Genomic DNA, 20058 nt, shown 5'->3' with positions numbered 1-20058 from the left:
CGTAGAATTATTCAACTGGAATCTTGGGTTCTGTGCAGAGGTTAATTTTCCACGAAGGAAAAAAAAATTCCCCTCGGTTTGTGTCCTGATGTGTAATGTGGCATCTGGGTGCCGAATCCAGTGTGCTTGTAGGGACTCTCCCGTAAATAATCCAACCTTTAAACATTGCCGGTTATACACTGAAGATCGTCCATAACTTGATAGGAATGCCTTTCCGGTGCAAAGATTTTTTTTTTTTTCATGACTAATCTCTCTGCCAAAAAATATGTGCAAAGCTCCTATGTTCTTCTTTTGTAACAACGGAGGTTTTTTTCTAAGATGGTTCTGTGTCTCCTTCCTTTCTCTCCGGCTGCTTACGCCGTCACTTCAGCTCTTGATGAGCTTACTCGTTCATAGGTGCGGGGTGTTAAGTGTGTGTGATCCGAGCATCTCACGTAAGCTTCCTGTTTACTTGAACACTCTGCCTCCTCTTGGGCGAATTAATGGAAAAGCACAAGATGGGTTTCTCGCAGACGGCGCTCCTCTGAAAGGTCTCTTCGCGATGGAACCGTCTCCGCTTCTCGTCCAGCAGGCGTCACCCCCTTGTTAAGTGTCTTCATGAGCACCCGTCTCCCGGAATTGGGGGGCGTTCGGGGGCATCTGCGGGGCTGACGGCGCGTCTCCGCTCGCTCGGGGAGCAGGAAGGGCGCCTGTTAACGCCGTGCTGGGTTTTTCATTCGTGCCCGGCATAGGATTTTGAAGCATGACTGGAGACTGCCCTTGACAGCTCTCGGTAGTCGATGCCCGCGGTGAGGATTTGGGGCGCTATTCACCCCGCGTGGCGGGCCCCGACTTCGGCAAGGACTGTTCTTTAACCGGACGTGGACACCAGGGGCCCGCGTCCTGGCGGTGGACCCAGGAACTGACCCGAAGGGCAGGGCCTGGGGGGCGTGGCCCCCGCGGGGCGTCTCCGCGGTCGGTCTGCGCTGCGCGGCTGGGCCAGCCGGGGGCGCCGGTGACGCGGGCCGGGGGACAGGGAACCATGCGGCGGCGGCGGCGGCGGCGGCGGCGGGCAGCCGGCGGCGGTGGGGCGCCGCTGGGGGGCGCCCCGGACCCCAACCCCGCCGTGGGCCGGCCCGCCGGGCGGGGGGCGGGCTCGGCGGGCCCGGGGCCCCTCCCCGCGCCGTCCCTGGCCCTCGGGAGCCCCGCGCTGGCACTGGACCAGGCCCCGGACGTCTTCGTCCTGCGGGTGCTGCTGGAGGAGACCGGGGAGATGTTCCAGGTGGCGCACTGCCACAGCGACATGACCGTGCGCGAGCTCAAGGAGGAGCTGGAACTCGTCGTCGGCATCCCCCTCGACCTGCAGAGGCTCCAGTACCTGGACCAAGGTGGCCCCCGCCCGCCCCCTTCCCTCGCCAAGTGCCTGGCCTCCGCCCTTCCCAGCGTGGGGTCCCACGTGCTGCCCCCAGGTGTCCGGACAGACCCCCCCCCCCCACCCCCCGCCAGGAGACCCCAGATGGAAAAGCCAGCCCAGGACCCCGCGAGGACTTCCCAGTCCCTGACAAACCAGGTTCACATTAGACCTCAAATCTCAAGGCAGACCCAGTCCACACAGCAAGACCCCAATCCACAAATCCTGCCCGCGTCAGGACTCCAATCCTGAAGCAAGCTGTCTGGTCAGACCTGTCCACGTCAGGACCCCCGAATCTCAACACAGGCGCTGCCACATCCGGACCCCTCAGACCCTCGGGCTGCTGTGTCTCCATCAGGGGCCCAAATCCCAAAGCCAACAGCGTCCACACCAAACCAGGAGCCTGAAACACAGCCTGTCCTGAGTGGGACCCCACAATCTAGGGCAAACCTTCCCATATCGGGACCCCAAACTCACCGCAAACTTCCAAGTCCCCATGTTGGACTCGTAAATCCTCTCAGCCCTCCAGCCAGCCGTTGAGCTCAGAACAAACTCTGCCCACTCCCGGACCCCCAAACCAAGAACAAACTTGGCCAAGACTGAACCCCAGATCCCCAGGCTAACCCTGTGACCCTCAAAACCCTGAGTCCTCTAGCAACCGTGTCCGCTGAAGGATACTAATGCCTGAGACGAACCGCCCACCTCAGGACCCCATACCTCTATGCAAACCATGCCCAAGTTTGAACCCCAAATAAAATTCCCCAAGCTACCCCTGCTTACAACAGAACCCTAAGTCCCAAAGCAGATTCTTCCCAGATCATGACCCCAAAGCTCAGAGTGGACAAGCCCAATTCCGAGCCCCCAGTCTCTAACCGCTTGTGCCTTTGAACCCCGATCCATCAGCCATCTCTGTCTGTGTGAGGATGCCAGAACCCAAAATGAGCTCTTCCCACATCTGGGAGCTAGTTCCCAAGCTCACCGTGACGACACCAGAACACCAATCCTAAGCAAAATGTCCTCCTAAGGGCTCCAAAGCATGGGGCAAACTCTGCCCACAAGAGGACCCCAAAACTCAAACATACCCATCTCTGAAACCCAAGTCTCAAGGAAACCATGTTTAAGCCGACTATATCCATGTAAGGAAGCCGAAGATCAAAGCGAGCCTTGCCTACGTGAGGACCCCAAAACTCGAAGCAAGCTCTGTTTGTATTTGAAACCCCAAATCCCTCAGGCAACCTTACCAATACCAGAACCCCAAGTTCTAGGCCAAACCTTGACCATCTCGGGACCCCAAATCGCAGAGCAGAGCCTGTCGCCTTCAAGACCCTCAAAGCCCAGGGCTGACCTCTCCGATTCCTTACTCTGCGTTGCTACAGTACGCAGGGCTCTGTTAGAACCCCAAATCCCCAAACAAGTCTTGCCCACACAAGGACTCCACATCCCAGAATAGACCCTTCCCACACCAGGACCCCCAAACAGAAAGCAAACATTGCCTTCGTCAGAATCCCCAAATCCAGAGCAAACACTGCCCTCGTCAGGACCCCAAATCTCAAAACAAACTCTAGCCACGTTTGAACCCCAAATACTGGCACTAACTCAGTTCGTACCAGAGCCCCGAATCTCAAGGTGTGTCCTTCCCTGTCCACATCAGGAGCTCAAAACTAGCCCCGTCGGAATCAGAACCCAGCACCCAAAGCTCACTGTGGCTAGATCAGGACCCCAAGGCCCCCTATCCAGACAGATCCCATGTGGGGTAAGGACTCGGAGCCCAGTCTCTCCCTCCATCGATCTCCTTCCCTCAGCCTGAGGACCTGGCTGTCCCCGTCCCGGTGTCTACAATGTTTAGGATATGAGAACAGGACAGGATCAGGGCCCCTGGGCTCCATCATCTCCCCACCCGGTTGAAATCAGTGCAAAAAGACTTCAAGGAAACGGAGATATAAAAAACTCTCTGGGCTGCTGCACAGAGAACGTGAGGAGCCCGTAATGCAGACATACGGTAGCACCCCTGCAGGGGCCAGGAGCGATGGAGACAGAGATCTGAGTGCAGCCTGTCTCCACAGTCTCCGCTCCCCCAGACGCTGCCCTTCCGGGGCTCAGTTTCCTAATGTGTAACACAGAGCCTCTTAGCTCTCCAATCCTTAGGGCCGTATCCCGCTCTGGGCAGAGAGGACTCGGGAAACTCAAAATGCACATTGAAGGCCAAAAATACCTTCCTTCCGCTCTCTTTGAAATAGGTGAAGCATCTCCCGCGACGTATTTAATTTGCTATCGGAGTGTTTGGGAGATGCTCTGGGGGCCTGGCGGAGGCTTTATTTGGAGAGAAGTAGATCTCGAACCCAGAGTGTATTTAACACGTTAACGAGGAGGTGAGCGGCCGAGGGACAGTAAATGTCTGGCACCCGTTCTGTTAATTCATTTTCACTGATGAGCTATGCTGAGCAGTAAATCCGAGAAAGCCAAGAGGCAGTGAAAGAGACCGAGTGACTTAGCACTGATGTCACAATCCTACCAGTCAGCAAGCACTTAGCAACCATTGGAAGCTTGACCTCTCTCGCGGCTGCAGTCCTTACTGTTGATAGCAAACAAGACGGGAAGAAGGTGTCACTACGTTGATAAAAGAAATTTGGGTTTCTGCCTATAAATGATCCGCTGATGCCTCTCTACCCACCGCAAGGTTGCCAGGGAGGATTACGTGAGATCACGTGTGTGTGAAAACCTTGAGGGACACAATTCTAAAAGGGGTGAGCAAATTCATGGATGAGGGTCGACCTTACACGTCTGTTGTCAACTCTAATAATTTATTTAGCTGGTGATAATTAGTCTTTGTCTAAGCCGAAGGCAGTTGCTGCCTGTAAACAGAATTGCCGAGCTGTTCGGCATGTGTGAATTGCGCTCTTTCTTGGGGAAACACAGCTTGATTCAATTTTTTCAAAGTCGTTAGGAAGTCAAGTTGTCTTGCTGAAGACTGATGACTGATTATCCTCTGTGCGAGAACCACAGACAGGACCCTAATTAACAAATTTGCTAATCGCTACTCCTGTTTACATCCACCGTCTGAAGTTTCTCGTCACCAAAGGGGGGGCCAGCGGAGCCTTGAGAGACGAGCTCGTGGCACTGGAGGGAAGGCAGTTCTGTTCGGAGCCCTGGTTCTACTCTTTCCTAGCCATGGGAGCCTCCGTGTGCTCACCGACACTCAGAGATGACAAACTTAGCTTGTCACGAGGGTTAAAGGACGTAGGCGCTCGGTACAAGGCGCTTAGTAATCACTCAGTCGCGAATCCCCCAAACTCATGAATTCCAGTCGGAATAAATGGTAAATCCAGCCTGGCAGAGTTGAGACTTTGCGCTTGTGGGGTTGCTCGCGGAGAAAAGAAATTATGCGACCCCTAAGCAAGATTATAGGTGGCCACGTAAGGAAGTGTGTATTTAAAAAGGTAGGCTGAAGATAACGTTGCTGAAAATGTTCTAGAGTCTTCTACAGCCCTGACATTCTTTCCCAAAGAGTCTGAATTTATGAAGTGTGAGTCGATCCACTCACCCCATCCTTTTCTGTGCGTGGAGGGCTGCTCTGGGCGATAACACAAAGGAGTTGTAACGTCTCAAGGCCAAATCACGGTGAACGTCAACATTACAATTCTTCCCTTACCATACATGCTCAGCTGGGGCGAGTTGTCCCCCAGGGGTCGTTTTGGCAACACCGGGAGACGCTTTGGATGGTCACAACTAGGTGAGCAGGTTATTGGCCTCTGGTGGGTAGGGGCCAGGGATGCTGCTAACACCTGGCGATGCCCGGGGTGACCCCCCCACAACAGAGAATGATCCAGTCTGACATGTCAGTAGCATCAAGATTGAGAAACCCTGCGGTAGAGACGCAACCGAGTTCCGTCATTGTTACATCTTTAGCCAACTGTTAACAACACCAACCAGAGTTAGTATTTTATTTTAAGGTATGACTGACGCACATACGTTGTACTGTTTACTGTCAGGTAGTTCTATTTCTAGAGTTTGCCTCATAAAATGACTCTCCCGGCTCGTGTATTTTTTTTTTTTTCCCCCAACAGAACAAGTTATAATTACAGAATTTTATAAATTGTTGCCATTTTGGGGGGTGGTTTCGCTTCTGTTTGAGCTGAGCCAAATTAATTTTCCAAAAAGCATTAACCACCACAAACAGACTCATGCGGAGTCATCAGATGAGATTGGCGCTCAAGGTTTGAAAATTATCTTTGTGACGCCCAAGGTCAGATAATCTCTTAAGTTAACCAATGTAACTGTTTATCTTTAATACCCGATTTTTTTTTTTTAAAGAAAAACTTATTCCCTGTAGGAGTTTTGATGGATGATACCACACTGAAGTTCCACGATGTTGTTCCTGGTGGAATTATCTCATTATGTATCTGGCATTATGATGGATGGACGGAACTGGTTTTGGCGGCTGTGGAAGGGGATCCCAGTAAGGTGTTTTCACGCTTCTCTAAATGGATATTATACTTCATGAAGCAACCGTAAACTGTGGATGTGTGTGGGGGAGGGTGGCGTGGGAATCGTGGGCTCCTAATGATCAAATCCTACACTGCGTGGTTCCAGTCACTCTCGGGTTTGCTGTCTCACGGTGTTCACCTGTAACCCACTCATGCCCCACGCTACCCCACAAACGACACAGGGCAGTGCATTTTCTATCCGTATGTATATTTTGTAAAGTTGAAAACCTGACTGAACAGTGAGCGAAGAGCTCCCCGTAGCTGGGAACGCGTAGTCCAAAGAAAGTCCTAATGCGGGTCTGCCCCTCCCCTAAGGCAACACTACTCGATACACAGCAGGTGCCTGGTCTTTGCCAGGCCTTGTGCGTAGCTGTAGCTGTAGCTCTCGGCTGGGCTCTGGGTGGGCAGTGGGGAGGAGGGAGGAGGGAGGAGGGAACCCGACGGTCTGCCCCACAGTGAAGACGGGAGGCTGGGGGGACAGGGGCGGGCAAGTGTATGTTCCTTCTAGAAGGCACATTTGGATGGAAGGCCGTGAGTGTGCGGGGAAGGGGTCGAGGAAGGTGGGCTGCAGGAGGGTTGCTGGGAATTAGATCTGGGAAGGGTGGGTGGTCTCCGGGGAGGCGGGGCCAGGGCTGACTGGAACCCCCTCCCCCCACCTGTGTGCAGCAGCCTTAGAAGGAGGGGCTCCCCTCCCGGGTCCTTCCCCGGTCTCCTCCTGCTCCTGGCCTTCCCCTGCCTCCCCTCTGCCACCGAGGCCTGGGCCCTGCCTGGGTTTTCTGGCTCTTGCCCTGAACCCCGGGATTTCCTCCTGTCTCCCACACTTTCGGGTTCTGCTTTCCCCCCACGGCCGCTCCCACGCCGGATGCCCCAGATCTAGGACAGAGTTCCTCTCTGTCGGGGCCCGCAGCCTTCCTCTCGTGCTCAGAGCCTTAGTTCAGCATGAGATGATTATATTATGGGGCTATTTTTCATCCGCGAGTGGAGTTCAGAGCGTTCCAAAAGTTAGCAGAGACAATGGGCCCGAAAATAGATCGGAAGGCCAGACTTCATCAAGTCTCCAGAGAAGTGCACTCCCCTCTGGGGAGGCCACTTTGTGTTGGCTGGTGTCTTCCTTAACGGCCACAGCCACCTTCCTCTGGACACCCAGAAAAGTTATTTTCTCTTCAAAACACCGACAGGAAGAATTTCCTGCCTCCCGAGCCTGCCTGATGGTAAATGCGTATTTCCTGGACATGCATAGCGTGGTCAACAATGTCCTCCCCCGGGGGGTGTCCCGGCTTCTTAGTTAGGGTTTGCCCCCCTCTGTGTCCATCACAAGCCTCAACTTGCCACTTGAGCAAACCTCCCCCTGGGGAGGGTCCCGGCCCCCACCAGGCAGGTTGTGCCCTTTTGAAGTAACTCTGACTCACTGTGCAGAACCCCGTTCTGTTGCCCAGCTGTCTTGTCTTGCTGTTGACGAGGACTCCGTCTACCAAACCGCAAATTCAAAGCATCTTGGAGGCGAGCGGAGGAAGGAATGGATATGTCAGAGGGCGTTCGTGGCCTTGTACGTTACCTCCCACAGAGGTCACCCAGATGCTGTGCAGTACCTTCTAGAGCACGGTAATTCAGAGAGACAGCTGAGTGTGTCCGCGAGCTGGGGTCTTGTGCGGGTAGGGGGACCCAGTGGCTTGGCTTTCTGCCCCTTTGGCAATGGCATCCTGGATTCAAGTTGTCTCCACCACCAGTCATGGTCCCGGTGGACCACTCGCCGTCTGTCCGAGGCGACTTAGGACCTGCCTACTAAAGGCTGTGTCCCCCCCTCTTGGCCAGGACTCCAGAAGAGTCTTTCTGTTGCTAGAGATGCAGCTTTCAGGACACGAATTCACAGGAGCAGCCGCGAGGGCTTCCCGGCCTGTTACGTCCAAAGCGGACACACTGCCGGAGATGTCCCCAAACTGTCTGTGCTATTTCTGCCCCACCTGAACTTGGGTTTCAGCAACGGTCCGAGGCACCCAGCCCCAAGCCGGCATCGGTCTCTGGCCAGTCTCCTTTCTCCGAGGCTCTGGATTTATTTCGCTCAGAAGACACTTACCCCAAACCCCGTTTTCATTTCTGCCCCCCACCCCCACCCAGAGGGCAAGTTGCTCCTTCTCTCTCTGTCCATAGAAATAGAAACCTTCGGGGCACCTGGGGGGGCTCGGGCAGTCAAGCGTCTGATTGCGGCTCAGGTCATGATCTTGTGGCTCGTGGGTTCGAGCCCCGCGTCGGGCTCTGTGCTGGTGGTGCAGAGCCTGCTTGGGATTCTCTGTCTCCCTCTGTCTCTCGGCCCCTCTCCTGCTCATTCTCTGTCTCCCTCAAAATAAATAAAGAAACTTAAAAAAACAACAAAGAAAGAAAGACATAGAAGCCTTTGTCTGCATTGTCTCTGGATTAAAGGCTTCTGTGTATAGTCCTACCACGGTATACTTTCTCTTCCCTGGACGTAGGATATTTTTGGGCAAAGAGGCCCACGGACCGATCGAGGTGCCGACCATCCAAGAACAATAGACAATAGTTGCAGACGGCCCAGGCCGCCGGCTTCCTGGGGAAGAGGAAGAACGTGACGTGCCGTTTGGTCAGTGGTTTGAGGCTCAGAAGGGAGCCTCATCCCAGGCTCTCCCATATCAGCCTGCCCTCAAGTCAGAACCCTTTCTTTCCTGCCCGCGGCCTTGACCCCAGCCTCTCTGCGCCCCCTGCTTCCAGCGAGCAGGGCGGGAGTATCCCCGCGGCCTGGGCAGAATGGTGCTTGTGCCTGTCTGGCGGGTGGTGGTTTTCCTGAGCGGCCTCCTCCTTGGCTGTTCGCAGCCCAGCAGTCCGTTAAGCCCATAAAAAGTCATTTTCACTTTGATGGAACTGTGATGTATTCGCAAGCACCAGTTAAAACATTACAGCCAGCTCTGCAAGGTTTTCTGGGCTTTGCAGACAGCCGCTGCAAAAAAGCCATGCTGTGGCTGAGGCTGGGCGTTAGGAGAACCTATTTAAAACTTTACCTCGCCGACCGGCCATAGCTCATAAAAACTGGCTACAGAAATGTCAGCTGCATGTAATTGAATCGCCTTGTTTTCTGTGTCATGATATTTGTTACCCAGAATTTGATTCAATTCAACAAGTCCATATTGGACACCTGTCATTAGCCCATCCATCTGCGGGAGGCAGTGAGGAATTCAATCGAAGTGAAATCTGTCCCTGAGTCAGGGTGCCCATCGTCTGTCATTTCCCGAGTGCCTGTCTTCTCCAGGCATCGCGCTACGTGCTGGGGATGAAAACAGCGGTGATCAAAACAAGTGTGTTTTCTGCCTCCGTGGAGTTTGTGAAGGGAATTCAGCAAATTATTACAAATAATTAATTCCATGGTCAATCGTGCATGGCATGTTCTGAAGATACGGTGTGTCTACTGAGCGTATGGGGGTGGGGGGGATACACGGGAAGAGGGGCTCAGGAAGGGTTTCCTGAGGAAATAAATGAAGGATAGCCAAGAGAGCCCGGGACGGGGAGGGGGGCGCGGAAAAAGGTGATGGGGTTTTTAGCAAAGGAGACAGCATATGCAAAAGGCCTGGGGCAGGATGAGGGAGCAGGGTGTGTTTAAGCGATAAAGATAGAAGCCTGGTATAATTGGAGCATGGAGGGAGTGGGCAAAGAGCATGGGTGGGTGGGGGTAATGCTGGAAGTGATAGGGGGAGGTAGAGGTGAGACAGAGCACTGACAACCTAGAAAATCACCGCAAGGGTAGCGGACGTCACAAATGGGGTTGGAGCAAGTGTGTGTTCTGGGCAGACCGGAGGCAAGGCGGTGCCGGGTTCTGGGGCCAGTGAAGCAACGCCTCCCCTCTCACACTCGCTGCTGGGGTCGGGGGCAGTTTGGATTCTCCCGAGCTTTCTTTCCGTGGCCTCGCCCCTCCCGCGCTTGTCCTCTCGAACGTGACTCCGAAGGGGAGGCTCGCGGCCGGGAGGGTGACCCTCCCTCAGCCAGCTGTCTTATTTTACAGGAGCCCACTGTCTCCAAAAAACCCCCATGGGCAGGACCGCCCTGCACGCGGCTGGGGCCATGGGCCGTTTGGACTGTATAAACCTGCTGCTCAACTACGGGGCCTCGGTCACCGACAAAGATGCCAGGGGGGAGACCCCCATGTCCATCGCCCGGCGCATGAACCGCAGACACAGCGAGAGGCGGATGTTCCTTTTCTACTGGATGACAAAGTCAGGGACGACGGACCCGAAGAAACTGCTCGCGAACCAGGTTTCTCACAGGGTGAAGGGTGGGTTTGGCTCCAAGAAGGGCCAAATGTAGCTCCCACGGGCCACGTGTGCACGTCGAAGCTGACTTGGGTCACTTTTCGGAGTTCAAGTCCACAGTGGCCCTCGGTGAGCAGGAAGCCAAGAAAACATGGCAGTTCCTCTGAATCAGGTACTAAATCATCTGTCCTGTTTGCGCACGGTGTTGGGGAGGGGGTAGGTGAGTTTGTGCTCTTTCTGGAATCCATTATGGACTGAGCGGCCTCTGACGCCAGCCTTTAATTTTCTGCTATTTGTACATTGCATCCACTAACGCTGTTCGGGGTGATGGGCACCAATTACCTTCCCTCCCGTCTGGAGACCATCTAATGCGTCAGCATAAGAGAAGTGATAGCAATAATGAGAATAGCACTGTTCCATCATATAAAACCAGCGCCAGGGAATGTCGCGAAGTTGCGGGCCGTGGGGGCTGTGAATTTCGGCTTGTAAAAACCCAGGAGCTACGTGCCGCCCAAGCTAGCGAGGTTCCGGAAGTTTTCCTGGCCCGCCTCTGAGGGGTCTGCTGCTTGAGGGGTGGAGAAGTGGGGGGGGGGGGGCGGCAAGAGCAGAGAGAGCTTGGTTCTCCAGACACGTCCTCCACGGGGTGCCTTAGTAGTCTTGCTGAAGGCGATGTGTCGCCACTGGATTTGGAGGAGACAGCGTAAAGGCTGCTGATGAGCTCGTGGAGGAGAGACTCCGAGCTGGCACCTTCTTTCCCTTTGTCCCGCCCCCGGTGGTCCGCTCTCCTTTCCCTGCTAGAACCGCGAAAGCACCACCAACCTTCCTACGCTTAGTTCCAGGCTCCGTACCTCGCGAGGGCTGTGCACCTGCAGGGGACCCAGCCTGCCACGTGTCTGAGCCCCGAGTAGGAGCAAGAGGGGAAGGTGGGGACCAGGGCGAGCGGACGTTCACACCCCTGTCTGAAGGGGGCGCCGCGACTCAGCTCCAGAGGAAACGTGAGCCAAAGGCTCTAGATCTTTCCAGAGCGTTTTGATACGATAAGTCCCGCTTTAAAAAAAAAAAAAAAAAATTAACGTTTATTTATTTTTGAGAGAGCGTGAGCTGGGGAGGGGCCGACGGAGAGGGAGACACAAAATCCGAAGCGGGCTCCAGGCTCCGAGCTGTCAGCACAGGGCCCCACGTGGGGGCTCGAACTCACCCACTGCCGAGATCATGACCTGAGCTGGAGTGGGATGCTTAACTGACCGAGCCCCCCAGGCGCCCCAGATAAGTCCCGATCTTGAAGGGCTGGCCTGAATTTTTTAAAAATGGTGGCGTGGTACAGAAGGATTAGCAGATTTGAGGCACGCCTATGGAACTGCCTCCCGTCGCCAAACTTCGTTTCACTGAGGAAAACGGCAGAAGCCACCAATGGCTCCCGGAACACGCAGGGCTCAGAAGCCACAGGCCGGACGGCCGTGGGTCTTGCTGGGCAATGGGTACCCTCCACTCTCCCACTGCGCGGTTATGCGTGTTTCTCTAAAGCCCTATAGTCTGACACCTCTGGGGCCTGTGTGATGCTGGCCTCCCGACCGTGGAAGTTCTGCTTGTAAAGTGATGGAAAACGGCCCCGTATCCTGGCTGCCCTTCTTTCCTCCGCACACCCCGATAACCGGATTCGGCTTTTAAATTAATTGGCTGCATTTCCCGCTGTCATAACAAGGAAGATCTGTGTTGACGATGTGGCTTTCCACTCAGGAGACGTGGCTGTACCCGGCTCAGCAATCTGTTTGACAAATAATCGTCAGGAAAAAAAAAAAAAAATACAGCTCAGCATCAACTATGTCAAAACTGAGATCTTGTTTCTGGCAGACGTTCTCCAAAGCCAGTAGACAGATATTAAATAACCCCATCCAACGGGTCAATTCATTTAGCTAATGAGGTGTTGGCGGGGCGACTTGGGGACCCTTTTAACGTAACAAGTGGCATTACTCAAAGTGATGTGTTTGCCAGCGGCTTTGTTTTGCTGTCTTTGTTGTTAGCAGAGCCAACTGCCCGACACTTGTCCCCAAAACTTTGGAGGCAGGCCCTGTATCTTCATATGCCCCCAATTCAATTAAACACGTGGCCAGAAAAGGGGCAAGTTCCAAACTCCGTGGTTAAAGTTCTGCTCCGTCTGTGGCAGGGGTCATCTGTGCGCTCCCACATGTCCCAGGGGCCTTCATTTTAGGCAATCTTTAAAAAAAGTTTTTTAATGTTTATTTATTTTTGAGAAAGGGAGAGAGAGAGAGAGAGAGCGAGCAGGAGAGGGGCAGAGAGAGAGGGAGACACAGAATCCGAAGCAGGCTCCAGGCTCCGAGCTGGCAACACGGAGCCCGACGTGGGGATCGAACTCACGAACTGTGAGACCATGACCCGAGCCAAAGTCGGACGGTCAACCAACTGAGCCACCCAGGCGCCCCTTAGACGTTCTTAGTGTATGGCCTCTTATATCCAAACAAGCCTGTATCACCCATTGAATAAAATATGTTCATGGCCATAGAAGAGATTGGTCACAATTGTGTTATATTTTGTAGGTATTTCATTAAGCCTTTGATTTTTTTTTTTTTTTTTTGGTCATACTTAGGAACTAACAGAAAAAAATTGTTTTGTGGGGTAGATTTCAAGCGTTTTTGTGGGACCCTGAAATCCTCTTTGGCCCAGGGGACCGGGGGATGGTCTTCAGCGGTGAAGGAACTGTGGTCTGTGATCGCCCAGGTGGACCTCCCTTGAGTGTCGAAGGACGGGGTCCTCTTGGAAAGGAGCTCTGGTGAGTCTCGTGGGTATAATATCCAGTTACACTCCCCTTGTCGTTCTGCCTCGAGTCAGCCTGGAAACCAGTCCAGGCTGGGGAGCCCTCTGGAGAAATGCACGACTCATTAGAAGCAGAAAATGCCAGCGGGGCCAACCCTACGTTTCCAGTCTCTTCGCCTGCCAGGATGCTTAGCGGGAGCAAGTACCCCTCCTCCTACCTTCTCCCCTGCCCTGAACGAGTGATAATGAATTGCCCTTTCTTGGACACACGTTTACTTGTAAATTGCCTCAAATCTTTTCTGGAAGTCAATGCAGTACAACCCAGAAAGAGATCCCACACACCATGGGGGTTCAGAGGATAACGTGAACATCCTGCCCAGGCCTGGCCGGGATGACCCAGCCTCCTAGCCATCCAGCCTCTGGTTCACCCTGCTGTGCTCCCGTTGTCTCAGAAGCAGCTGAACAGAGGTGCTGAACTTTACTCTACATCTGCTCTAATGGCCTGGTCTCCAGCATCCTCCAGAACCCGGATATGGGCGCCTTGATCAGCCACTGCCTGGGTCTCTCCCTTGCCATTGAATCTTCCGTGCATCTCAGCCCTGGATGCCTCCTCGCCTGAGGAGTATTCAGCAACCAGAGCTCCCCGGAAAGGCGGAAGGACATTCCCCCTGGTGGCAACGTGGGGGACTTTCTCGATGGCCCTGACACTGCATTGAGCGACAGTGAGACACAGGCTGAAAACGTGATTCCCAGTGCAAATTACTCCGAGTCCTGATTCCAACAAGGAGAAAGTGTGTTTGGTGTTAGTGAGCTTTTGACTCCTTTCTGAGCCTTGCTAATCCCCCCTTTTTATGTTTGTTTATTTCAGAGAGAGAGAGAGAGAAAGAGAGAGAGAGCATGAGTAGGGGTGGGGAAACAGAGAGAGGGGGACACAGAATCCGGAGCAGGTTCCAGGTTCCGAGCTGTCGGCACAGAGCCTGACGTGGGGCTCGAACTCACTAACTGCGAGATCATGACCTGAGCTGAATGAAGTCAGATGCTCAACTGAGTGAGCCACCCAGGTGCCCCAAATGACTTTTTAAAAAAAAATTTTCAATGTTTATTTATTTTTGAGAGAGAGAGAGAGAGAGAGAGACAGAGCATGAGCAGGGAGGGACAGGGAAAGAGAGGGAGACACAGAATCTGAAGAAGGTTCCAGGCTCCGAGCCGTCAGCACAGAGCCCCACACGGGGCTCGAACTCATGAACCACGAGATCATGACCTGAGCCGAAGTCAGGTGCTCAACCGACTGAGCCACCCAGGCGCCCCACTCATCTCCCCTTTAAAAATGCACACAAAGGGCAGGCTTCTGCAGGCAAGAAGATTTTGCTAGGATTGAAAGCCATGGGCTTGTCTTCAGGATATTTGTGAGTCGGCATTCTATTCCTCTCTCCGCTCCTAACTACTGTGTGACCTCGGTGCAAACTGTCACCTCCCAAAGGCCTCCGCTTTCTTTGTCCGTCACAGGCCCCTACTGTCTCCATCCTAACCCGGCCGTGTTTTTCAGGTGAGGGGACCGATGTGAGCCGTGCGCTCAGGGCCCGGAGCCTTGTCGGTGTGGCCGGCTGGGCTCACAGCCTGGCGGGTCCGGTCTAGAACTTTCCCCCGCCACTGGCTGCGTGTCCCGGGGCCAAGCAGTTGCCCCTCTCCGAGCCTCAGCGTCTTCGTCGGTAACATTTGGGTAATAAAATCTGCCCCTGTCACCACTGGAGGGATTAAATGCCTGGCACAGAGCAGACACTTGAAAAATAGTGGCAGTTAGTATTATTATTACCACCAGCACTTAATTTGCTTAAAATGTTTACTCACCGGGAATCAATACGCTCCCGGTTTCCAGATAGCCTCATAAATTTTCCGCAAACCTGATACAGTAAGAGTCTCCATCCAGAGCTAATAATTCCCAAAGTGGGAGATTATAATTGCCCTGAAACTTGCTGATTTTGGTATTAAGTACAGGGCTTCCTCAGCAACTTCTAGAAAGTCGTTCTGAATTGAAAACTGCGTGGCCAGTTCCGCAGGAGAGAGAGAGAGAGAGAGGCAAAAAAAAAAAAAAAAAAAAAAAAAAAAGGGCTCTGAGATGAGAGGAAAATTCCAGCCGCTCAGCTCGGCCTCCGCAGGGCCGCCCTGACGACGCGAGCATCCAGCAGAGGGCACAGAAACCCATTAACATTTAGAAAAACGCCGGTGTTTGTGTTCGCTGGAAATGTCAGAGATGCTACAGATCCTGCACCGCACTGGAAACTCAAGAGCAGGGCTCGGTGACGGGGGCGTGCAGACGGGCTTTTCTGCCCCAAGCCCCGCGGCTGTCTGCGAAAGTGCGTGTCCGCGCACACGCGTGCTCTGAGCGGGGGGGGGGGGGGGGGTGCGGGGAGTGACAGCCCCCCTCACATCCTCGAAGGATCGGTGGACCCCTGCCCGACAGGCTCCAAAACCTGGGCCACGTCACGAGGCCCACCATGCCAGTTGTCAGATCACATCCACGTCTCAGTCTGGAGTCACCCGCTACCCTGCGGTTGGGCCCGGCCACGTGCAATTGGGAAGATGAGAAATACCGACCACGTCTGGCGCCGTGATGGGCGCGGGCCTGTGCGTGCGCGCCCAGGTGGCCGGGGCGGGGGGGACCTGGGAAGTGGCTTCTCTTCCCGTGCACGGGGAGGCCGTTCGGTTCCGGTGGCCCTGCAGCATGACGATCCCACCATAGGGGCTCTCAATGCCCACGACTCAGCCCCGCTACCCTACTTTCGCGCCTCCACTCTGCAGAGACGGAGCCCCAGAGCGTAATGAGACGGGTGTGCGAATGTTCGAGAGGGCCTTCACGGTGGCGAGCGCCGGAGACGCTCCAAATGCCCACCAGTGAGGGTGACAGTGACACGCTGTGCAGCAGTTAAGAAATGATTTGTATGGACGGGCCAAGGCACGGCCGGGAGGAGTGTGATGTGTCAGTAAGTGAAAAACAGCAGGTTGCCCGGGAGACGTGCATGAGATCATTGAGTTACAATTTTAAAAAGGAGGCACCTCCAATAAATGTGCATATACGTTTACTTGAGCAAAAATAATGATGTCAAAGATCTAGCTCCTACGATTGCCTACTTCAGGGCAGTGAGGTTGCTTTTTACATCTCGAAATTGCTACAGCCAGTGTTTCTCCTTCTTCTTCTTCTTCTTCTTTTTTTTATTATGGTGAAATACACATGATGTACAATTTGTCTTTAATGATGTTTTGCACGTTTCCAGTGGGGCGCAGCCATCACCATTATCTAGTTCTAGAACGTTCCATCACCCTAAAAAGGAACACAGGACCCATTCACATGAGCAGTCTTTCCCCCATCTCCCCATTCCCTCCAGCCCTGAACAATCACCAATTTATTTCCAGTCTCTCTGGATTTGCCCATTCTGGATATTTCATATAAATCGAGTCGATATGGGGCGCCCGGGTGGCACAGTCAGTAAAGCGTCCGACTTCGGCTCAGGTCATGAACTCAAGGTTTGTGAGTTCAAGCCCCGCGTCGGGCTCTGTGCTGACGGCTCAGAGCCAGGAGCCTGCTTCGGATTCCGTTACCTCTCGCTCGGTCCCTGCCCTGCTCGGGCTCCCTCTGTCTCTCTCAAAAACAAACATTAAAAAAGATTTTTTAAAAAATCTAGTCAATACGTATCCGGCTTTTTAGCCTGATGCTTTTGGGGTTCATCCACATCATAGCATGTGTCAGTACTTGGTTCCTGTCTCTGGCTGAATAATACCTGATTGCTGTCCCTTCATTAGTTGATGGGCGTCTGGGTGGTTTGCGCCTTCGACTCTTGTGGATGTTGCTGCTGGTGTAAGCATGAGGGTATAAGGGTTTTTGAGGATCTGTTTTTAATTCTTTGGCGTATACACCTAAAAGGGGAACCGCTGGGTCATGAGGTAATTCTGTGTTTAACGGCACATGTTACATTTGTAATTAAAAACATATAAAAAAAAAAAAAATGAAGGGAAGAGAAATCTCCATAGGAGCTCTCCGAAGTTTGAGAGACTAATCATTTATTGAGCACCTATCCCAGGCCAGACATTTTGCATGCATGATCTCATTGAGTCTTTTCAGCCATCCTGAGAGTCAGAGGTCTTCAACCTTAAGCCTGCATCAGTCACACGGCAGGCTTATAAAGGCACAGATTGATGGGTTCCACCTCCCAGAAGCCCTGCATGCAGTGGGTCGGGGGCAGAGCCCGAGATTTCTAACACGCACCCAGAGATGCTGGCTTTGAGTGGCCCTGAGCCTGGTCTAGTCCGTGCTCCTTTTGCCTTGCGGAAACCGAGGCGCAGAGAAGTCAGCAACCTGCCCAGGGTCACACAGCGCGTAAACGGCAGCGTGAAGGTACCTGACCTGGGTCATGGTGGTAACAAGCACCTGACGGTGTTAACCTCTCTGATCCCAGGCCACGCTTCTTCTCCAGCGGCGAACCAGCCTGCCTGGTGGCTGTGACCTTGGTTACCCCCCCCAAGACCCCCTTTCCCTGTTTGTAAAACGCAGAAAATACTGGCCCTCATTTTCAAAGCATTACAGGAGTGATCACCCAGAGCCCTGCTGGGCCCCACCAGGCAGCGCAGAGCTCCGGATGGAGGAGCAGGTAATCAAACCTCGGGGCGACCTCGGGGACAGGCCCCTGGGGGTTCCCGAACCCTCCCCAGGCCTCCCAGCGTCGGCCGGGCGCTCCCGCCAGGTGGCGCTGCTGCGCGCTGCCGTCTCGGGGGGGGCGGGCGCGGCGGCCAGCAGGTGTCGCAGCGAGACCGCGGATCAACTCTGGGCGCCGGCAACGTCCTTTGATCCAGACTGAGCGTCTCAGGGGCCCCACAGAAACTGTAGACCGGGTTGCATTCCTTCATTTTCTCCTCTCTCTCTCTCTCTCTCTCTCTCTCTCTCTCGACCATTATGCCCCAAGGGCTTTCCATTCTTGATTCTTTCATGCTGCTTTGATCTGTGTATAGTATAGAATATGTTTTAAAAACCTAACTTTACGGGGCGCCTGGGTGGCGCAGTCGGTTAAGCGTCCGACTTCAGCCAGGTCACGATCTCGCGGTCCGTGAGTTCGAGCCCCGCGTCGGGCTCTGGGCTGATGGCTCGGAGCCTGGAGCCTGTTTCAGATTCTGTGTCTCCCTCTCTCTCTGCCCCTCCCCCGTTCATGCTCTGTCTCTCTCTGTCGCAAAAATAAATAAAAAACAAACAAAAAAAAAATAAATAAATAAAAACCTAACTTTACATAATTAGTACTTTCACGGAAAGTTAACATAAGAATTCAGAAAGAAACACGGTGCTCCCGCTCAAAGATTCTTCCTCCAGGGCCTCACGGATTATGGGTGAGGGGTCAGGGATAAGAGCCAGCCAGCTTTAGAGATAAATTCCATTTTTCTTTTAACCCCCCAAAAGGAGGAAAAGTCCAGGACCCTCCCTGCAGTTCTAATGAACGTTTTAAATAATGTCTCTATCATCAAGGAGGGGCTGCAAACAAGAAAAGCAAGAAGGGGTGTTGCAAATTTAGGTAGGTTGCAACCCAGGATCCTCAATGTTATCTCTCCCCACCCCCACCCCCCATCAAAATATATGCCCCAGCCTGCAGAGAAGGGCTGAGCCTGAAATGAACCCACATTGGCGTTATTTTTACCAAATTACATCTTCAAAGAACTTTATGATTTACTTCCCCCGGTAGCAAACTGCCGTATATTTCCTACCTGTTTCACCTCACACATGGTTTAGGAATTATACTGAAATAATGAAATAAATGTATCAGATTTGCTATTGCTGGACCTACAAAGGATCTTACTTGCTTCTCTTTTTAAAAAAAAGTTTTTTTTTTACATTTATTTATTTTTGAGAGATAGAGCACAAGCAGGGGAGGGGCGGAGAGAGAGGGAGACACAGAATTGGAAGCGGGCTCCAGGCTCCGAGCTGTCAGCACAGAGCCCGATGCGGGGCTAGAACTCACGAACCGTGACATCGTGACCCGAGCTGAAGTCGGACCCACTGAGCCACCCAGGCGCCCCATAATCTTACTTGCTTCTTGTAAGGACCCTGGGAGGTGTTAGTATCTCCACCCCAGGGAGACAGAGGCTTGGATAGACAAAGCTACTTCCTTTGAAAAGAAATGAATTGGTACCCAGCAGCTTGAGCGTTCGACTTCAGACAGCGATAGGGGAGGTGTCTGATGTGCATTCAACACATTTGGTGGTGGAACTTCAGGTGCTAGAAAGTTCCTCTAGGCTCTAGGCCCCTCTGGTTGGGGGTCATGGGCAATGGTTTCGTCGCTGCCCCACTACTGCCCTGCACACCCGCCCGCTCGACTTCCCCTGCCTGCCTTGAGCAGTCACCAGACCCTTTGTCCATTTTCTGCTTTTAGTCAAATCTTTCGCAAGTCTTTAAAAGCCCAGCCTGGTGCAAATAGAGACTGCAATCAGTCCTCTCCGGAAGCTCCCTCTGCCGGCTCAGGGCTGACCCAGGCTTGCCAGGGGCTCTGCTGGTGGCCGTGGGCTGTGTGCCTTCATTCTCCGTCCCCCACTCCTGCCCACTTGCCCAGCCATTTCTGATGTCTGCGGGGTGGGCATGGGGTTGCAGGGCGAAGGCAGAAGGCGGCATGTGACTCTCCCCTGGCTGCCAAAAGTCCTCTGTTGGGGTTTCCAGGCACTGAATGGGTGTTTGGAGACCCCTCCAGCTCACAGTGGTGGTCCCCTGCTGACCTCATAAAACCCGCCCTCCTCCCTCTGACTGTCCACCGCCTGGCCTCTGTGGGTCCCACGGGCAGGCAAGACTCTTGGGTAGGGGGAGGCTTTCAAGATGGGACCTGCCCCTTTGCCTGCCTCCTATGTGTTCGCTTGGCCCCTGGGAAAACATCCTTGTCCTTTTCCTCCCAGATTCTTGAAGTATGGTACGGTCTGCTCCCATGAGCCAGGTCTCTAACCGGCCTGGTGAATATTCCCCGGGGTGGGTGAGATGTCAGTCTCCCTTGGGACGGCCCAGTCCCTGTCAAGGTGTCTCTAGATGCTTTTCACTTGGCTTTCGGTGGTGGGGAGAGTGGGGGAGATGCCTAGAGCCCCCTACAGGAGGACAACTCCCTCCAAAGAGATCCTCACTCCCCGTGCTGAGTTTCTAACC

At 53.6% G+C, this 20058-nt stretch overlaps 1 protein-coding gene across 1 annotated transcript; it reads left to right on the top strand.

Annotated features, from left to right (window-relative positions):
• The first annotated feature begins 1021 nt into the window (after positions 1-1021).
• ANKRD60 (ankyrin repeat domain 60) lies at positions 1022-12650 on the top strand. Its single transcript, XM_060624519.3, has 4 exons — positions 1022-1367; positions 5721-5851; positions 7311-7476; positions 9881-12650. Exons 1-4 carry the CDS (start codon positions 1022-1024, stop codon positions 10180-10182), a joined length of 945 nt encoding a protein of 314 aa, XP_060480502.3. The 3' UTR covers positions 10183-12650.
• Positions 12651-20058: the final 7408 nt, after the last annotated feature.

The sequence above is a fragment of the Panthera onca genome, chromosome A3 (genome assembly GCF_046562875.1).
Source record: "Panthera onca isolate mPanOnc1 chromosome A3, mPanOnc1 haplotype 2, whole genome shotgun sequence".
Taxonomy (NCBI): domain Eukaryota; kingdom Metazoa; phylum Chordata; class Mammalia; order Carnivora; family Felidae; genus Panthera; species Panthera onca.
The sequence above is the reverse complement of the archived record's forward strand: the minus strand, read 5'-3'. Positions and strand labels throughout refer to the sequence as shown.